This window comes from Lutra lutra, chromosome 7 (genome assembly GCF_902655055.1).
Source record: "Lutra lutra chromosome 7, mLutLut1.2, whole genome shotgun sequence".
NCBI classification, from domain to species: Eukaryota; Metazoa; Chordata; class Mammalia; order Carnivora; family Mustelidae; genus Lutra; species Lutra lutra.
In genome coordinates, this window is record NC_062284.1 from 4,177,992 (window position 1) to 4,191,841 (window position 13,850).

At 42.7% G+C, this 13,850-nt stretch overlaps 1 protein-coding gene and 1 long non-coding RNA gene across 2 annotated transcripts in view; both read right to left on the bottom strand.

Moving 5' to 3' along the window:
* Positions 1-206: 206 nt before the first annotated feature.
* The window catches only part of PDE8A (phosphodiesterase 8A), a 151,283-nt gene continuing 137,639 nt past the window's right edge, over positions 207-13,850 (bottom strand). The window contains exons 21-22 of the mRNA XM_047735315.1: positions 2,138-2,267; positions 207-1,564 (exon numbers count right to left, since the gene is read on the bottom strand). Coding sequence (XP_047591271.1) covers positions 1,458-1,564; positions 2,138-2,267 — 237 coding nt within the window. The 3' untranslated portion in view covers positions 207-1,457. The remainder of the gene's footprint in view (positions 1,565-2,137; positions 2,268-13,850) is intronic.
* Positions 10,575-12,113, bottom strand: LOC125103638 (uncharacterized). Its single transcript, XR_007128452.1, has 2 exons — positions 11,699-12,113; positions 10,575-11,496 (listed from the first exon to the last, which is right to left on the bottom strand). It is a non-coding gene; the product is annotated as an uncharacterized LOC125103638 (long non-coding RNA).

Below are 13,850 nucleotides of genomic sequence, written 5' to 3' on the forward strand. Positions count from 1 at the left end.
TTCACATGGGAAAAGGGGTCTATAAAGGGACTTCTGAGGCGCCAGCCCCGACAGCTTTGAGTGGGAACCAAGTGGTGAGAAGTTTTCAACATATTCATCTGTCCTTTTGTGACCCTGAAAAAGTCATTTAACGATTAATCTTCTCTGTAATATAAAGGTGTCTTATTTTAAGTATAATCAGACTCCAAAGAAAAGATGACACATGATTTCTTAAAAACAAATAGTTTAATTTCATTTTTGCCCGGGAAAAAAAATACAACTTTAAAATGAAACGACAAGCATTTTGACATTGTCATCCTGTGTCATTTTTTACGATACTACACTTACTCAAAATGTGAAGATACAGAACCTTTTATAAATTTCTGGAATCAAAGACTCCCACTTCAGATGAAAACAGATTGGTATAAAATGTCAGTTCACTAAATACTCCATTTTTGTTCTTTCATAGGGAATATCTTGTAGAAATGTACTATAAAATAAGGCAGATTTATGGGAATTCAATTATAAAATTTTAGGGAAAAAGTGTTAGGTCTTAATTTCGCTGACTTTGGGGAGTCACCTGCAAAGCCGATCAGATGACCAGAGAGTCCCAGGGCTCTGCTTTCTGTACAGAGGAGCTGCTCTCCTCGAGGGCTTCAGACTCAGGCTCTCCCCCAAGACCGCTTTTCCCAATGAGCATCAATCAGAAAAGACTCTAACATACACAAATATTTCTGTAGTGCAGTAAAAAGGTGTCATTTTATAGTTTTAATTTGCATTATGAAAATAAGTCTGTACACCAAGTAATACATATTTAATGAATATGAATCATGTAAATTTGGTCATGGCGTTTAACGTTGGCTTTGGCTTTGAAGTATTTCAGAATTCATAGAAAATATTGAACTTCTAATAAAATAAATAATAAAACATTTTAATAACTGATATTAATCAACTTCAAAATTTCTTTGTACTTAATAATCAACTTCAAAATTTCTTTGTTTTTCATTCGCTGCTCAGTGTGAGAGCGCAGTCACCTTCAGTAGTGTTCCCGGCCAGCGACTGCACCTTCTCGGCCCGGGGGAGGGCCTCAAGCTCCGAGCGGCGGAGCGCCGGCGTGGCTTGTAAGTGCTGGACGCGGGTGGAGACAGGACATTCTCCGTCACAGGCAGAAAACCCCTCCCCGTCCTTTGGAGAGGGTCCCTCTGAGCTCGCGGGGAGGAAAGTCCGCGCCGCCGGCTCTCCCGGGACTGTCCGAAGAGCCCCTGCTGCAGGCCCCACAGGGCGGACCGGGTCGCACTTGGTGGCAATGGCATTGCATGGTGGCTACAGAAGGTCGCCGATGGCCCCAGGTGCTCTCACGGGCTCTGCAGACCTGGCACTGTTCGGCCTAATACTGCAAGGGCCCGGGGCCTCTGGCTGCCTCAGGAATTCCGAACGAGCCGAGGGCTAAAGCTCCGGGGCCCGGGCGGTGCTGCGTGCTACTCGGGGGGCGGCCGGAGGCTCCGCAGCTTCATTTCGTCCAGTCCTTTCCAGTATTTAAAGTTGTTGTCAAGATGCTGCATTAACTCAGGCAGGTCTACAAAGGCTGGAGAAAAGGACAGGGATGTGGTCTCCTTCCCAGCCTCAGGGGACTTTGGGCTAAGGGGTGGCACTGCGGAGGGGGCAGGGGGCATCAGGCAGGTGCGTCACCCCGCTCAGCTCCCGGCCTCAGCCCAGCCGCTCCGCCCACACCTGGAGGTGACAGCTCCAGCAGGGGCCCCAGAGGGGCTGGAGCCCCAGAGGGGACGGAATCTGTTGGAGCCTTTCATCAGCTCCGGTGGCGGGGCGGTGAGGAAGGCAGTGGAGCCCCCGACCCATGGCCCTGTCCGGCTCTCCATCACCCCCCCCATCCCCCCCCCCCCCCATCCCTCACGCCTCCGACTCAGCACCTGCTGCTCTTACTCTTAGGCCATCTCCTCCCCCCAGCACCCCGTCCTCGCCGGGCTGCAGCCCTGAGCAGGGGAGGGACGGGAAGAGCACCTAGGCCTCCGGGGTCCTCGGGGAAGGCACGGTTCTCTTCCTCTGTCCTCCTTGAGAGTCTAAGCCCCACACCCATTCCAGGGCCAGCCGTGCCGTGGGCCCGTGCGCCTGTGGAGGGCGCCGGCCGCGGAGCTCTTACCGTCCCAAGCATCAAACATGTCCGTGATGAAGTAGTCGATGAAGGAAATCTGGGACTTGGGGATGCTGCAGGTGTTTCTGTCAAAAACCGGCATCACCACGGGTAAGTCCTGCCGCTTCTCCTCATCCGTCTGGAAAGCAGAAAACACCCGAATTAGGAGACTCCAGTGTCCGGCTCCGCTCCCTGAGGAGCAGCCCCAGAACTCGTGGGGAGCGGGGACCAGGGCTCGAGCCAGAGAGCAGGGGTCCCGGAGCGGGAGCCCGCGGTCGGCAGATCCCCTGCCCAGCTGCCCTTCCCGACCCCGGGAAGCTCCTCGCCGAAGCGGCTCCGTGAGCCCCCGAGGCCAGTGCAGCAGGTGCACACGGCGGGGGCTCCCCTGCGCACGCGCACACCAGCCGCCTTCCCGGTGGGGCTTCCGTGCAGCCCGGAGCCAGGCCCGCGGCACTGGGAAAGAAGCCGCCCTCGCAAGGAAGGATCGAGGGGCTGCTGCTCCCCTCAGGTCAGTTGTTTTATTTGAAAAAGTTCTGAACCCCCGGGGACCCTGACGTGAAGAAACAACTCAGATGAGCACGTTTGTGTCAGATTCTTCCAGACCGTCTTTAGGATTCCAGAGATTTTGCAAAAAAATGAAAATAAGCCTGCCTTTCCCCCCAGGATCTTTATCTTGAAAGAGATCAGGGAGCTCCTTTTCTAAACGAAGGTCTTGCTTTCACCACAGCGTCCTGGAGAAAACGGTGAGGGGATGTCCGCAGTGACGCAGGACGGCTTCCTGGAGCCCCTGAAGGTCCCCGGTCACACGAGGGGCAGGGGACGCGAGGGGTAAGTAAGGTGGGCACCGGCTCGGTCGGCCGTCCAAAAGGAACCATGAGGCGGGTGGTGACCGAAGGTGCTGGGGTCCCGGGGAGCCATCCGGAGGGGACGTCCTCCTGGCTCTGGCACCAGATCATCCTTCCCGACCATCTGAGCAGCTCGCCGGGCTGGGGGTGCAGGCGGCCCAGGGGAGGCGAGGAAGGAGACCACCGGGGAGGGACACCAGGGGGGCGTGGGAAGGGGCTTGGTCTGGCTGTGGCGGGGGCTGGGCTCAGGGGAGGACTGGTCCCAGGTTCAGCAAGACCAAAGGAAAACTCCTCTCAGGCTGGGGAGCTGGTCCCCACCCCCTGCCACTCTTACCCTCGGAACCGGTCCCAGGCCCCGGCCTGCTCCCTGGAAGCGCTGCTCACTTTAAAACAACCATTTACATCTGCTCTAAGAGCTAAAGGAAACCATGACCAAGGACTAAAGGAAATTAGGAAAATGATGTATGAGCACATAAGAATAGCAACAAAGAGAAAGAAGTTATAAAAAGCACCTAAATAAATTCTGGAAGCTAAAAAATACAAAGATAGATTTGAAAAATCCACGGGAGAGATCCAACAGCAGCTGTGAGCAGGGGGCGGGGCGGGGGGGGGGGGAGAACAGCGACAAGTCGGAAGACCCCGCATTTGAAGTTCTTGAGTCTGAGGAGGAGAAAGCGAAAAGACATGAAGAGAAGTGACAAGAGTCTGAGGGACTTTCGAAACATTATCAAATGGATCGATACATGCATTATCAGAGTCCGGCCAAGACAGTCGCAGCAGTGGCCATCAGAAGTGACAGCCCCAAACTGCCACCACGGGAGGGAAGGCCTACACCTGTGACACCAAGAAGCCAGACAACTCCAGATAAAAGCCGGAAGAACCTCATCGCTACACGTTATAGCCAAACTGTCAGCCAGAAACAAAGAATCTTAACAGCAGCAAGAGAAAAATGACTTGTTAGGAGAAATTCTCCAAAAGATGCTGAGCTGACTTCTCAGGAGAAGCCTGGGACGCCTGTAGGCAGGGAAAGAAATGATGTGAAGCAGACAGACCTGTCATCAACTGAGAATTCTTTATCAGGCAAAGCTGTTCTTCAAAAACGAGATGGAAACGCAGGCGCTTCCAGATAACAAGTGGAGAGGATGGATTAGTACTGGGTCTGGCTTACAGAAAATGCTGGAGAGAGTGAAGAAGCCGGACAGTAACTCCGGGTCCTATGAAGATCTAACAGGCTCCAATAAACACATAGGCAAATGCACAAACATACAAAGCAATATTACTATAATTTTGGTTTGTAATTCCACTATTTTCTTTTTCATTCTTTTAAAAAGATTTTACTTATTTATCAGAGAGTGTGAGAGGGAGAGAGCATGAGAGGGGAGAAGGTCAGAGGGAGAAGCAGACTCCCGGCTGAGCAGGAAGCCTGATGTGGGACTTGATCCCGGAACTCCAGGATCATGACCTGAGCTGAAGGCAGCTGCCCAACCAATCCACCCAGGTGCCCCCGGTTCCACTATTTTTCTACAGGATTTAAAAGACACGCATAAGAATCACCCCCATTGATGGATACGTAATATAGCAATATATCAACCTATGACATCAAAGTAGGGTGGGAGACAGATGTACAAGAGTTCGTATGTATGGCTGAAGTTGGTATCAATTTAAAATAAATTGCTTCACTTTAAGATACTGTATGTACCATGCTAACTACAAAAATCCAGAATACTTACACATAGAAGGAAGTGAGGAAAGCAAAGGTGTCACTACAAAAAAAATCAAACACAAGGGCAGGCAGTCATGGGGAACAGGAAAGACCAAAAAAAAAGCCAAAAAGCTGTAAGACATCAAGAAAACAAATGGCAAAAGTCAGTCCTTCTTCAACAGTAATTATTTTAAATGTAAGTGGTTTAAACTCCCCAATCAAAAGGCATAGCTGGCAGGATGGACAAAAACCTGACCCAACTATATTCTGTCTACCAAAGGCTTTCTATCAGATATCAAGACACAAGTAGGTTGAAAGGATGTAAAAAGGTATTCCAAGAAAAAACCAATAGGGAGCTGAGGAGTCATGCTGCTATCAGACAAAATAGATTTTTAAGTCAAAAACAGAGAAAGATATTATATATTGAAAAAACAGGTTAATTTACCAAGAAGATGCAACAATTGTAAGCCTATCTACACCAAACATCAGAGTCCAAACTACAGGAAGAAAACACGGACGGAGCTGGAGGGAGAAACAGATACTCCTACAATAATAGTTGAAGACTTCAATACCGCGCTTTTGATAATGGATAAAACATCAATAAGGGATCGAGGACTCGAATAATACAAACCGAAGGGACCTCCCATTAAGAGAACATTCATCTAGCAACACTTTGGATACGTAATTTTTCTCAAACATAAGTGGAACATTCTCCAAGATAAAATGTAGGTTCAGCCACAAAACAAGCCTTAATAAATATTTTAAAGATTAGAATAATCTGTACAAAGATTAATCTTAATACAAAGTACTTATTCTACTTGGAATGCAACTGGAAATCAATAGGAAGTAACCTGGAAAATTCACAAATATGTGGGAATCAAATACTCTTGACCAAGGGGCCAAAGAAGAAATCACAAGGAAAATGATAAAATACCTTGAAGCAAATGGAAATGAAAACACAACATCTAGAAAGTTATGGGATGAGATATAAGTAGGGCTGACAGGGAAATTTATGGCTATAAGTACCTACATTAAAAAGAAAACTCTCAATTCAACAACTAATTTTACACCTTACTTGAAAAAGATTATACTAAACTCAAAGCCCGCAGAAGTAAAGAAATCACAAGCTAGAGCAGAGGTAAGTAAAACAGAGAAAAGAAAAACAGAAAATCAACAAAACCAAAAGCCAGGTCTCTCAAAAGATTACAACACAACTGAAAAATCTTTACTAGACAGACTAAGGGGAAAAAAAGGTTCAAGTTACTAAAATCAGAAGTAAAAGTGGGACAAAATAACAAGGGAAAAAAGGGGGACATAGCTACCCATTTTACAGAAATAAAAAGACTGTAAGGAGATACTGTAAATACTTGTACTGCAACAAAATGGCTAACGTAGATGAAATTAACATTCTTCGAAACCTACAACCTACTAAGACTCAATTATGAAGGAATGAGAAGCTGAGTAGACCCACTAATGAAAAACCTCCCAACAAAGAAAAACCCCGAACTAGATAGCTTCACTGGTGAATTCTACCAAACTCTTAAAGAATTAACACCAATCCTTCTTAAACTCTTCCAAAAAATTGAGAAGAGGACACTTCCTAATTCAACTGAGAAGGAGAGTGTTACCAGTACCAAAGCTTGGCAAAGACACGGCAAAAAAACCACAGACCAATATCTGATAGAAAAATCCTCCGCAAAATAGCAAACAGAATCCAGCAGCACATGAAAGGATCATGCTCCATGACTAAATGTGGTAGAGTCCAGTAATGCAAGGATGGCTCAGCATCTAAAATCAGCTGAGGTGATACACCACATTAGAACAGTGAAGGAAAACAAAACACATGACCACTGAAAATGTTAAATCTAATGTGTGTTCTACCACATGCGTGCACGCACACAGTCACCTCCTGCTGAACTGCTTCCAAGGAGGTTGTAGCATTTGTACACCTGTTACTGATGATGAATCCCAGGTGCCCCACATCCTTAGGAACTTGGTGTTGTCAGTCTTTGAAACTTCCGGACACCCTAGTGGGTGTAGTGGTTTTCCCTGTGGTTCTAGCATCTGTTTCCCTGATGACTAATGATGTTCAGCACTTCTCATAAGCTTCTTGATTGTTCACACATCTCCTTTTGTGACGTGTCTATTAAAATACTTGGCCATTTTAAATGAGGTGGTTTGTCTTTTTATTAATGAGCGGTCATTTCTCATACATCCTGACTTAGCCGTTGGCTGGGACTTGTGGGTATTTTCCTACAGGGGCTTGCTGTGTGCAGATGAGCACAATTCCGGAATTCTGATTCTCCTTTCCCAAATTTTCTTTTTATGGTGGTGGTTTTCTGTAACTACAAAATATGTGTCCATTTCTAAATGACCAAATTAGGATATTCTTCTGTGTTTTTCTTCAAAAGCTTTACGGTTTGAGGTTTTATATTTAGATCCACGATCCACTGTGAAACAGTATTCCTCCGGTATGAGGTAGAAGTTGTGGTTCTTTTGTTGGGTAGAAATATCTAAGTATTCAGATACCACTTGCTGAGAACCATTTTCCTTTCCACGCTGATTATGTGGATGTGGTCTACTTCTGAGACCTCTGTATTCTCCTCCAATCCATGTACCTGACCTCCTTATGCGAGCACCGCACCTGTGTGATTATTTTAAGTTCTAAAGACAGTGTGAATTTTCCAACTTTTTTCAAGTTTGCTTTGCTTTTTCACGGTCCTTCACCTTTCCATATACATTCTGGAATCCACTTGTCAATTTCTACCCCAAAAAAACCCCCAAAACAAAAAAAAACCCCAGAACTCCTAGCCGCCTCCCTCCCCCAACAACAAAACCACCCCGCTGGGATTTTGACTGTAACTGCACTGATGTACACATCAATTCAGAGAAAACTGTACCTTAACAACAGTGAGCCGTGGAAGGAAGTGAGCCTTGGAAGCCTTGGAAGTCCGGAGAACTGGTACACCTCTGCAGATGTCAAGTGTTTCTTTAATCTCTCAGCAATATTTTGTGGTTTTCAGTGTAAAGGACTAGACTTTTTATTAATTTGTTCCTGGATTTTTTAAATAGCTATGTAAATAGGATTAGGTTTTTAATTTTCCAGTTGGTTTTGGCTAGTACAGAAATACTATGTATTTTTGTGTCTTAGGACCTTCTGTCTTAGGGCCTTGCTAAATAAAATCCTTGTGAATGCTATCATTTTGCACACTCCTTGGAGCTTTCCATATAAAAAACCATGTCATCTGCAAAGATGAAAAAAAATTATCTTCTTTGTACTTTTTTCCTCTTTATTGCAATGACTAGGACAGCCAATTCAAGGTTCAACAGTGGTGGTACCCTTCCCTTGTTTCCAGTCTTGAGAATGTATTCAATATTTTACCATTAAATATGATGTCAGATGTAAGTTTTTGTAGATGTCCCTTTTAAAGTAAGTTCCCTTCTATTCCTGGCTTGCTAAAGTGTGTTTTTGATGAATGAATGTTGAATTTCATCAAATGGTTTTTCTGTAGCTACTGAAATAATCGTGTTTTTTCTCTTTTCTTTTAATTGGGGATGGGGATTATAATTCTTGATTTTTCTGATATTAAACTGACCTTGCATTCTTGGGGGAAAAAACCTCTAATTTATGATAAGATAGTATCTTCTTTATATACTATTTAATTAAGTATCTCCGCATCTATGTTCATGAAGACAATAGACTATAATTTGCTCCGGTATTGTTTTTATCAGATTTAGATATCAGAATGATAATGGCTTCATAAAATGAGTTGGGAAGTGTTTCTACCTCCTTTTTTTTTTTAAAGTAGATGCCACACCCAATGTGGGACTTGAACTCATGACTCTGAGGCTCGAGAGTTGCATGCTCTACTGAGTGAGATAGCCAGGTACCCTCCCTGCCCCTGCCTCTATCTTTTGATACAATTTTATAAGACTGGTATTATTTCTTCCTTAAATATTTGATAGAATTCCTCAGTGAAACCATTTGGGCCTAGAATTTACTTTGTGGGAAAATCTTTCAGAGTAAATTTTTTTTTTTTTTTAAGATTTTATTTATTTATTTGACAGAGAGAAATCACAAGTAGGCAGAGAGGCAGGCAGAGAGAGAGGAGGAAGCAGGCTCCCTGCTGAGCAGAAAGCCCGATGTGGGGCTCGAACCCAGGACCTGGGATCATGACCTGAGCTGAAGGCAGCGGCTTAACCCACTGAGCCACCCAGGCGCCCCTCAGAGTAAATTTTGATAAATAATTTAATACAGGACTTCTCAGGTGGTTGCTTTGTTGATTTGGGTAAACTGTAGTTTTTAAGGCATTTAAGTTGTCAAATTTGTTGGTACCTTAAAAAATTATACTTCTAATATCTGTAGGATTTATTATGATAATACCTCTTTCATTACTAATATTGGTAATTAGTGTTCTTTTTTTCTTGATAATTCTAGTCAGATATTGGAAAATTTTATTAATTTTTTCAATCAACTTTTGGCTGTGTTAATTTGTTTTCTCCATTTTCTCATTTTTTGCTCTTAAATATTATCTCTTATATGCTTTGTCTTAAAGTTTCTTAAAGTGAAATCTCAGTCATTAACTTTAGGGTTTTTCTTCTCTATTTTCATTTTATTTTTGTCATCATTTTAAGTGTAGTCTTTAATCCTCAACCCCCTATTTCCCCCACCCGCCTCCCCTTTGCTAACCATCAGTTTGTTCTCTATAGTCAAGTGTCTGTTTCTTGGTTTGTCTCTCACTTTTTTTTCCACTCTGCTCATTCGTTTCTTAAATTCCACCTATGAGTGAGATATATGGTATCTGTCTTTATCTGACCGGCTTATTTTACTCAGCACTATACTCTCTAGCTCTTTCCATACTGTTGCAAATGGTAAGATTTCATTTCTTATGGCTGAGTAATATTCCATTGTGTGCACCACATCATCTTTATCCAGACATCTGTCGACGGACACCTGGGCTGCTTCCATCGTTTGGCTACTGTAGAGAATGCTGCTACAAACACAGAGGTGCAAGTATCCTGTTAAATCAGCGTTTTTGTATTTTAAGGGTAAATATCCAGTAGTGCAACTCCTGGATTGGGATTCTGTTCTTCATTTTTTTGCGGGCCCTCGAACTGTTCTCCACAGAGCCCACAACAGTGCGCATGCGCACACACGTGCACGAGGCACCCTTGTCCTTCACTCCCTTACCCGCGGTTTGTGGTTTCTTGTGTTCTGATCTCAGCCATTTTGACAGGGGTGAGGTTTGATCTGCATTTCCCTGGTGATGTGTGACGTTGAGCCTCTTTCTCCTGTGCCCTGGCCATGTCCCTATGTCATCTTTGGAGAAATGTCTATTCATGTCTTCTGGCCATTTTCAAACTGCATTATTTGATTTTAGGGGTATTGAGTTATATCAGATTTTTGTGTATTTTGGATACTAACCCTTTGTCAGATATGTCATTTGCAAATATCTTCTCCCATTCTGTAGGTTGCCTTTTAGTCTTACTGTTCCCTTTTCTGTATAGAAACATTTTATTTTAATGCCTCAGGAGACCTAGCTAGGAAAATATTTCTAGGGATGATGTCGGATTACTGCATGTGCTCTCTTCAAGGATTTTGATGGTTTCAGGTCTCACATTTAGGTCTCTAATTCATTTTGAGTTTTATTTTTTGTGTATAGTGAAGGAAAGTGGTCCAGTTTCATTCTTTGGCTTGTGGCTGTCCAGTTTTCCCAACAACTTTTGTTAGAGACTGTCCCATTGTATCTTCAATCATTTGAAGAGTAACTGACTTCTGGGTTTTCTGCTCTCTTCCATTGATCTATGTGTCCTTTTTCCTGCAATACCATTCTGTTTCAATTACTACCACTTTGTACTAGAACTTGAAATTTAGAACCATGACATCTTCAGTTTTTCCTTTTTCAAGACTGCTTTGGCTAGTCAGGATCTTTTGTGGGTCCATACGAATTTTAGGGTTGGTGGTTCTGGTTCTATGAAAAATGCTGTTGATAATGGGATGGGGATTGCCTTTAATCTGTGGATTGCTTTGGGTAGTACAGACATTTTAACAATATTTGTTCCAATTCATGAGCATGGGGTGTCTTTCCAGTGTTGTATAGTTTCCAGAGCACAGGTCTTTCACCTCTTCAGTTAAATTTATACCTAGATGTTGTTTTTAGTGCATTTGTAAATGGGACTGTTTTGTTATCTGACCCAATGATTATTGAGAAGTGTGTTGTTCAATTTAGAAATATTTGGCATTGACCTAGATACCTTATTATTACTGAGTTCTGATTTCATTCTGCCGTAGCTACAGAATATATTCTGTATGATTTCATATCTTTTAAATTTATTGAATAATTTGTGTCCCCAGCATATGATGTGTTTAGTAGATGTTCTGCCACGTAGGGTGTAGTGAACGTTGAACTCCGGTAAGGTGACGGATAGTGTCTGGATTGTCTGTTCTTACCAGTATTTCAATCTGGACGTCCCATCAGTTACTGAAAGAGGGCGTTAAAATATCCACCCATGACTGTAGAATTGGCTACTTCTCTGTCGGTTTGGCTTCATTTATGAGGTGTGTTATCAAGTGTACGCACGTCTATGATTACTGTGTTCTCCTACAGAACTGACCCTTTATCATTCTGAAGGGCCCAGTTTCTCTCTCGTAACCTTTTCTATCTTGACGTTTGAGATCAATGTAGCCACTCCAATCTTTTTTTATATTTACAACTTGCGTGATAAATCTTTCTCCATCCATTTCTGTCTTTGTATGTATCTGTTCCTTATATTTTGTGTCTTTTGTGGACTGCACGTAGTTGGTTTAAAAAAAACCCAACCTGGGGCACCTGGGTGGCTCAGTGGGTTGAAGCTTCTGCCTTCAGCTCGGGTCATGATCTCAGGGTCCTGGGATTGAGCCCCACATCGGGCTCTCTGCTCAGTGGGGAGCCTACTTCCTCTTCTCTCTCTGCCTGCCTCTCTGCATACTTATGATCTCTGTCTGATAAATAAATAAAAATCTTTAGAAAAAGAAAATCCAACCTGATGATCTCGTATTTAATTAGCATTTAGTCCACTAACATTTAATGTTAAGTCTTGAGGTCATTAGTGGTAGAGCTCTCATTTTACCTTTTTTCCCCTTGTTTGTTCCTGTTTCTCCTTCCTGCCACTTTTGTCTATTTTAATATATCTTAGCATTCCATTATAATGTCTAACTTTTAAACAATACAAGTTGCTCTAAGGATTACCCTATATATCCGTGACTTTTCAGTCTATTGAGCTAATTCATATAACTAGCGCTTCCTGTAAGGTGTAAAAACCTTGCACTCATGTACTTTTCCTTTTGCCCCATCCTTTATACATACTCTACAACTCAGTCTTATAACTTTTGCTGAAAATAGTCCTATGTATTTAGAGAAATTAAGAGAAAAAAATACCTTGTAGTTACCATTTTATATTATATATAATATATAATTAAAATATAAACGGTAAATATGTATAATTATATATATATATTTATGTATTTACCGTTTTATAAAGTGTTTCTTTTTTTAAGGGGCTTGAACTCATGACCCTGATATCAAGACCTGAGCTGAGATCAAGAGTCGGACGCTTAACTGACTGAGCCATCCATGCATCCGAAGTGTTTCCTTTTTTAATTGCGGTATAACTGATATACATGACTCCGTCCTTGTTCATATGGTGAAATGCTCAGCACAGTAAGAATTTTTTTCTTGTGATAAGAACTATGAAGATCTACTCTCTCAGCAACTTCGAATATACAATACAGGGTTAACTATAGCGGCCACACTGTACATTGTATCCTCATGACTTACTGATTTTATAGCTGGAAGCTTATACCTTTTGACTCCTTCCATCCATTTCACACACCCCCGCCCTGGCAACGAATAATCTGTTGTATTTATGAGCTTTGTTTTTAAGATTCCAAACTTAAGTGAGATCATAGTACTTGTCTTTCTCTGATTTAAGATAATGCCCTCAAGGTCCATCCATGTTATCACAGATGGCAAGGTTTTTTTTTTTTTTTAATTTTTTTATTTTTTATTTATTTATTTATTTTGACGGAGAGATCATAAGTAGGCAAAGAGGCAGAGGAAGACGGAGAAGCAGGGTCCCCGCTGAGCAGGGAGCCTGACGTGGGGCTCAATCCCAGGACCCTGAGATCATGACCTGCACTGAAGGCAGAGGCTTAACCAACGGAGCCACCCAGGTGCCCCAAGATTTCATTCTTTTTTAAGGCTAAGTATTACTCCATTATATATACATTTTGTGTGTGTGTGTGTGTGTACTACTTTATCCATTCATGTACTGATGGATGCTTGAGTTGCTTCCATATTTTGGTTATTGTAAATAATGCTGCAGTAAACTGAGAAGTGGATTTATCTTTTCAAATTAGCGTCTTTGGTTTTTTGGGGTAAATGCCCAGTACTGGAACGACTGGATCCTATGGTAGTTCTGTTTGTAATTTTCTGAGGGGCCTCCACCCTGTTCTCCACAAGGGCGGCACCAGTTTGCGTTCCCACCCACAGCGCAGGAGAGTTCCCTTTGCTCCACAGCCTCACCAACACTTGCCGTGTTCTTAATTTTGGCCGATCTGACGGGTGTGAGGTGATGTCTCCCTGTAGTTCTGACTTGCATTTCCCTGATGAGTCATGCTGAGAATCTCTGCTGTGTCTCTCGGTCATCTATAGGTCTTTGGAGAAATGCTCATTCGTGTCTTCTGCCCATTTTTAAATTGGATTAGTTTTTTCCTTTGTGTTGAGCTGTATAGCTTTTTAATATATTTTGGATATTAACCCTTTATGGGAGTTCATTTGCAAATAGTCTCTCCCATCCCATAGGTTGTCTTTTATTATTTGCTGTGCAGAAGCTTTTAATTTTGAGTAGTCTCAAAAAAATAGTATATTTTGCTTGTTTCATAGGACATATATCTAGAAGAATATTAACAGCTGATGTCAGAGAAATTACTGCCTGGACTCTCTTCTAGGATTTTTATGGCTTTAACTCTCACATTTAGGTCTTTAAGCTCTTTCGAGTTTATTTTGGTGTGTAGTTTAAGCAGTGGTCTAACTGAATTCTCTTGCACGTAGTGGTCTTTTTTCCCAGCACTAATTATCGAAGAGACTTTTTCCCATTGCTTATTCTTGCCTCCTTTGTTGAAGATTGTGTAGTT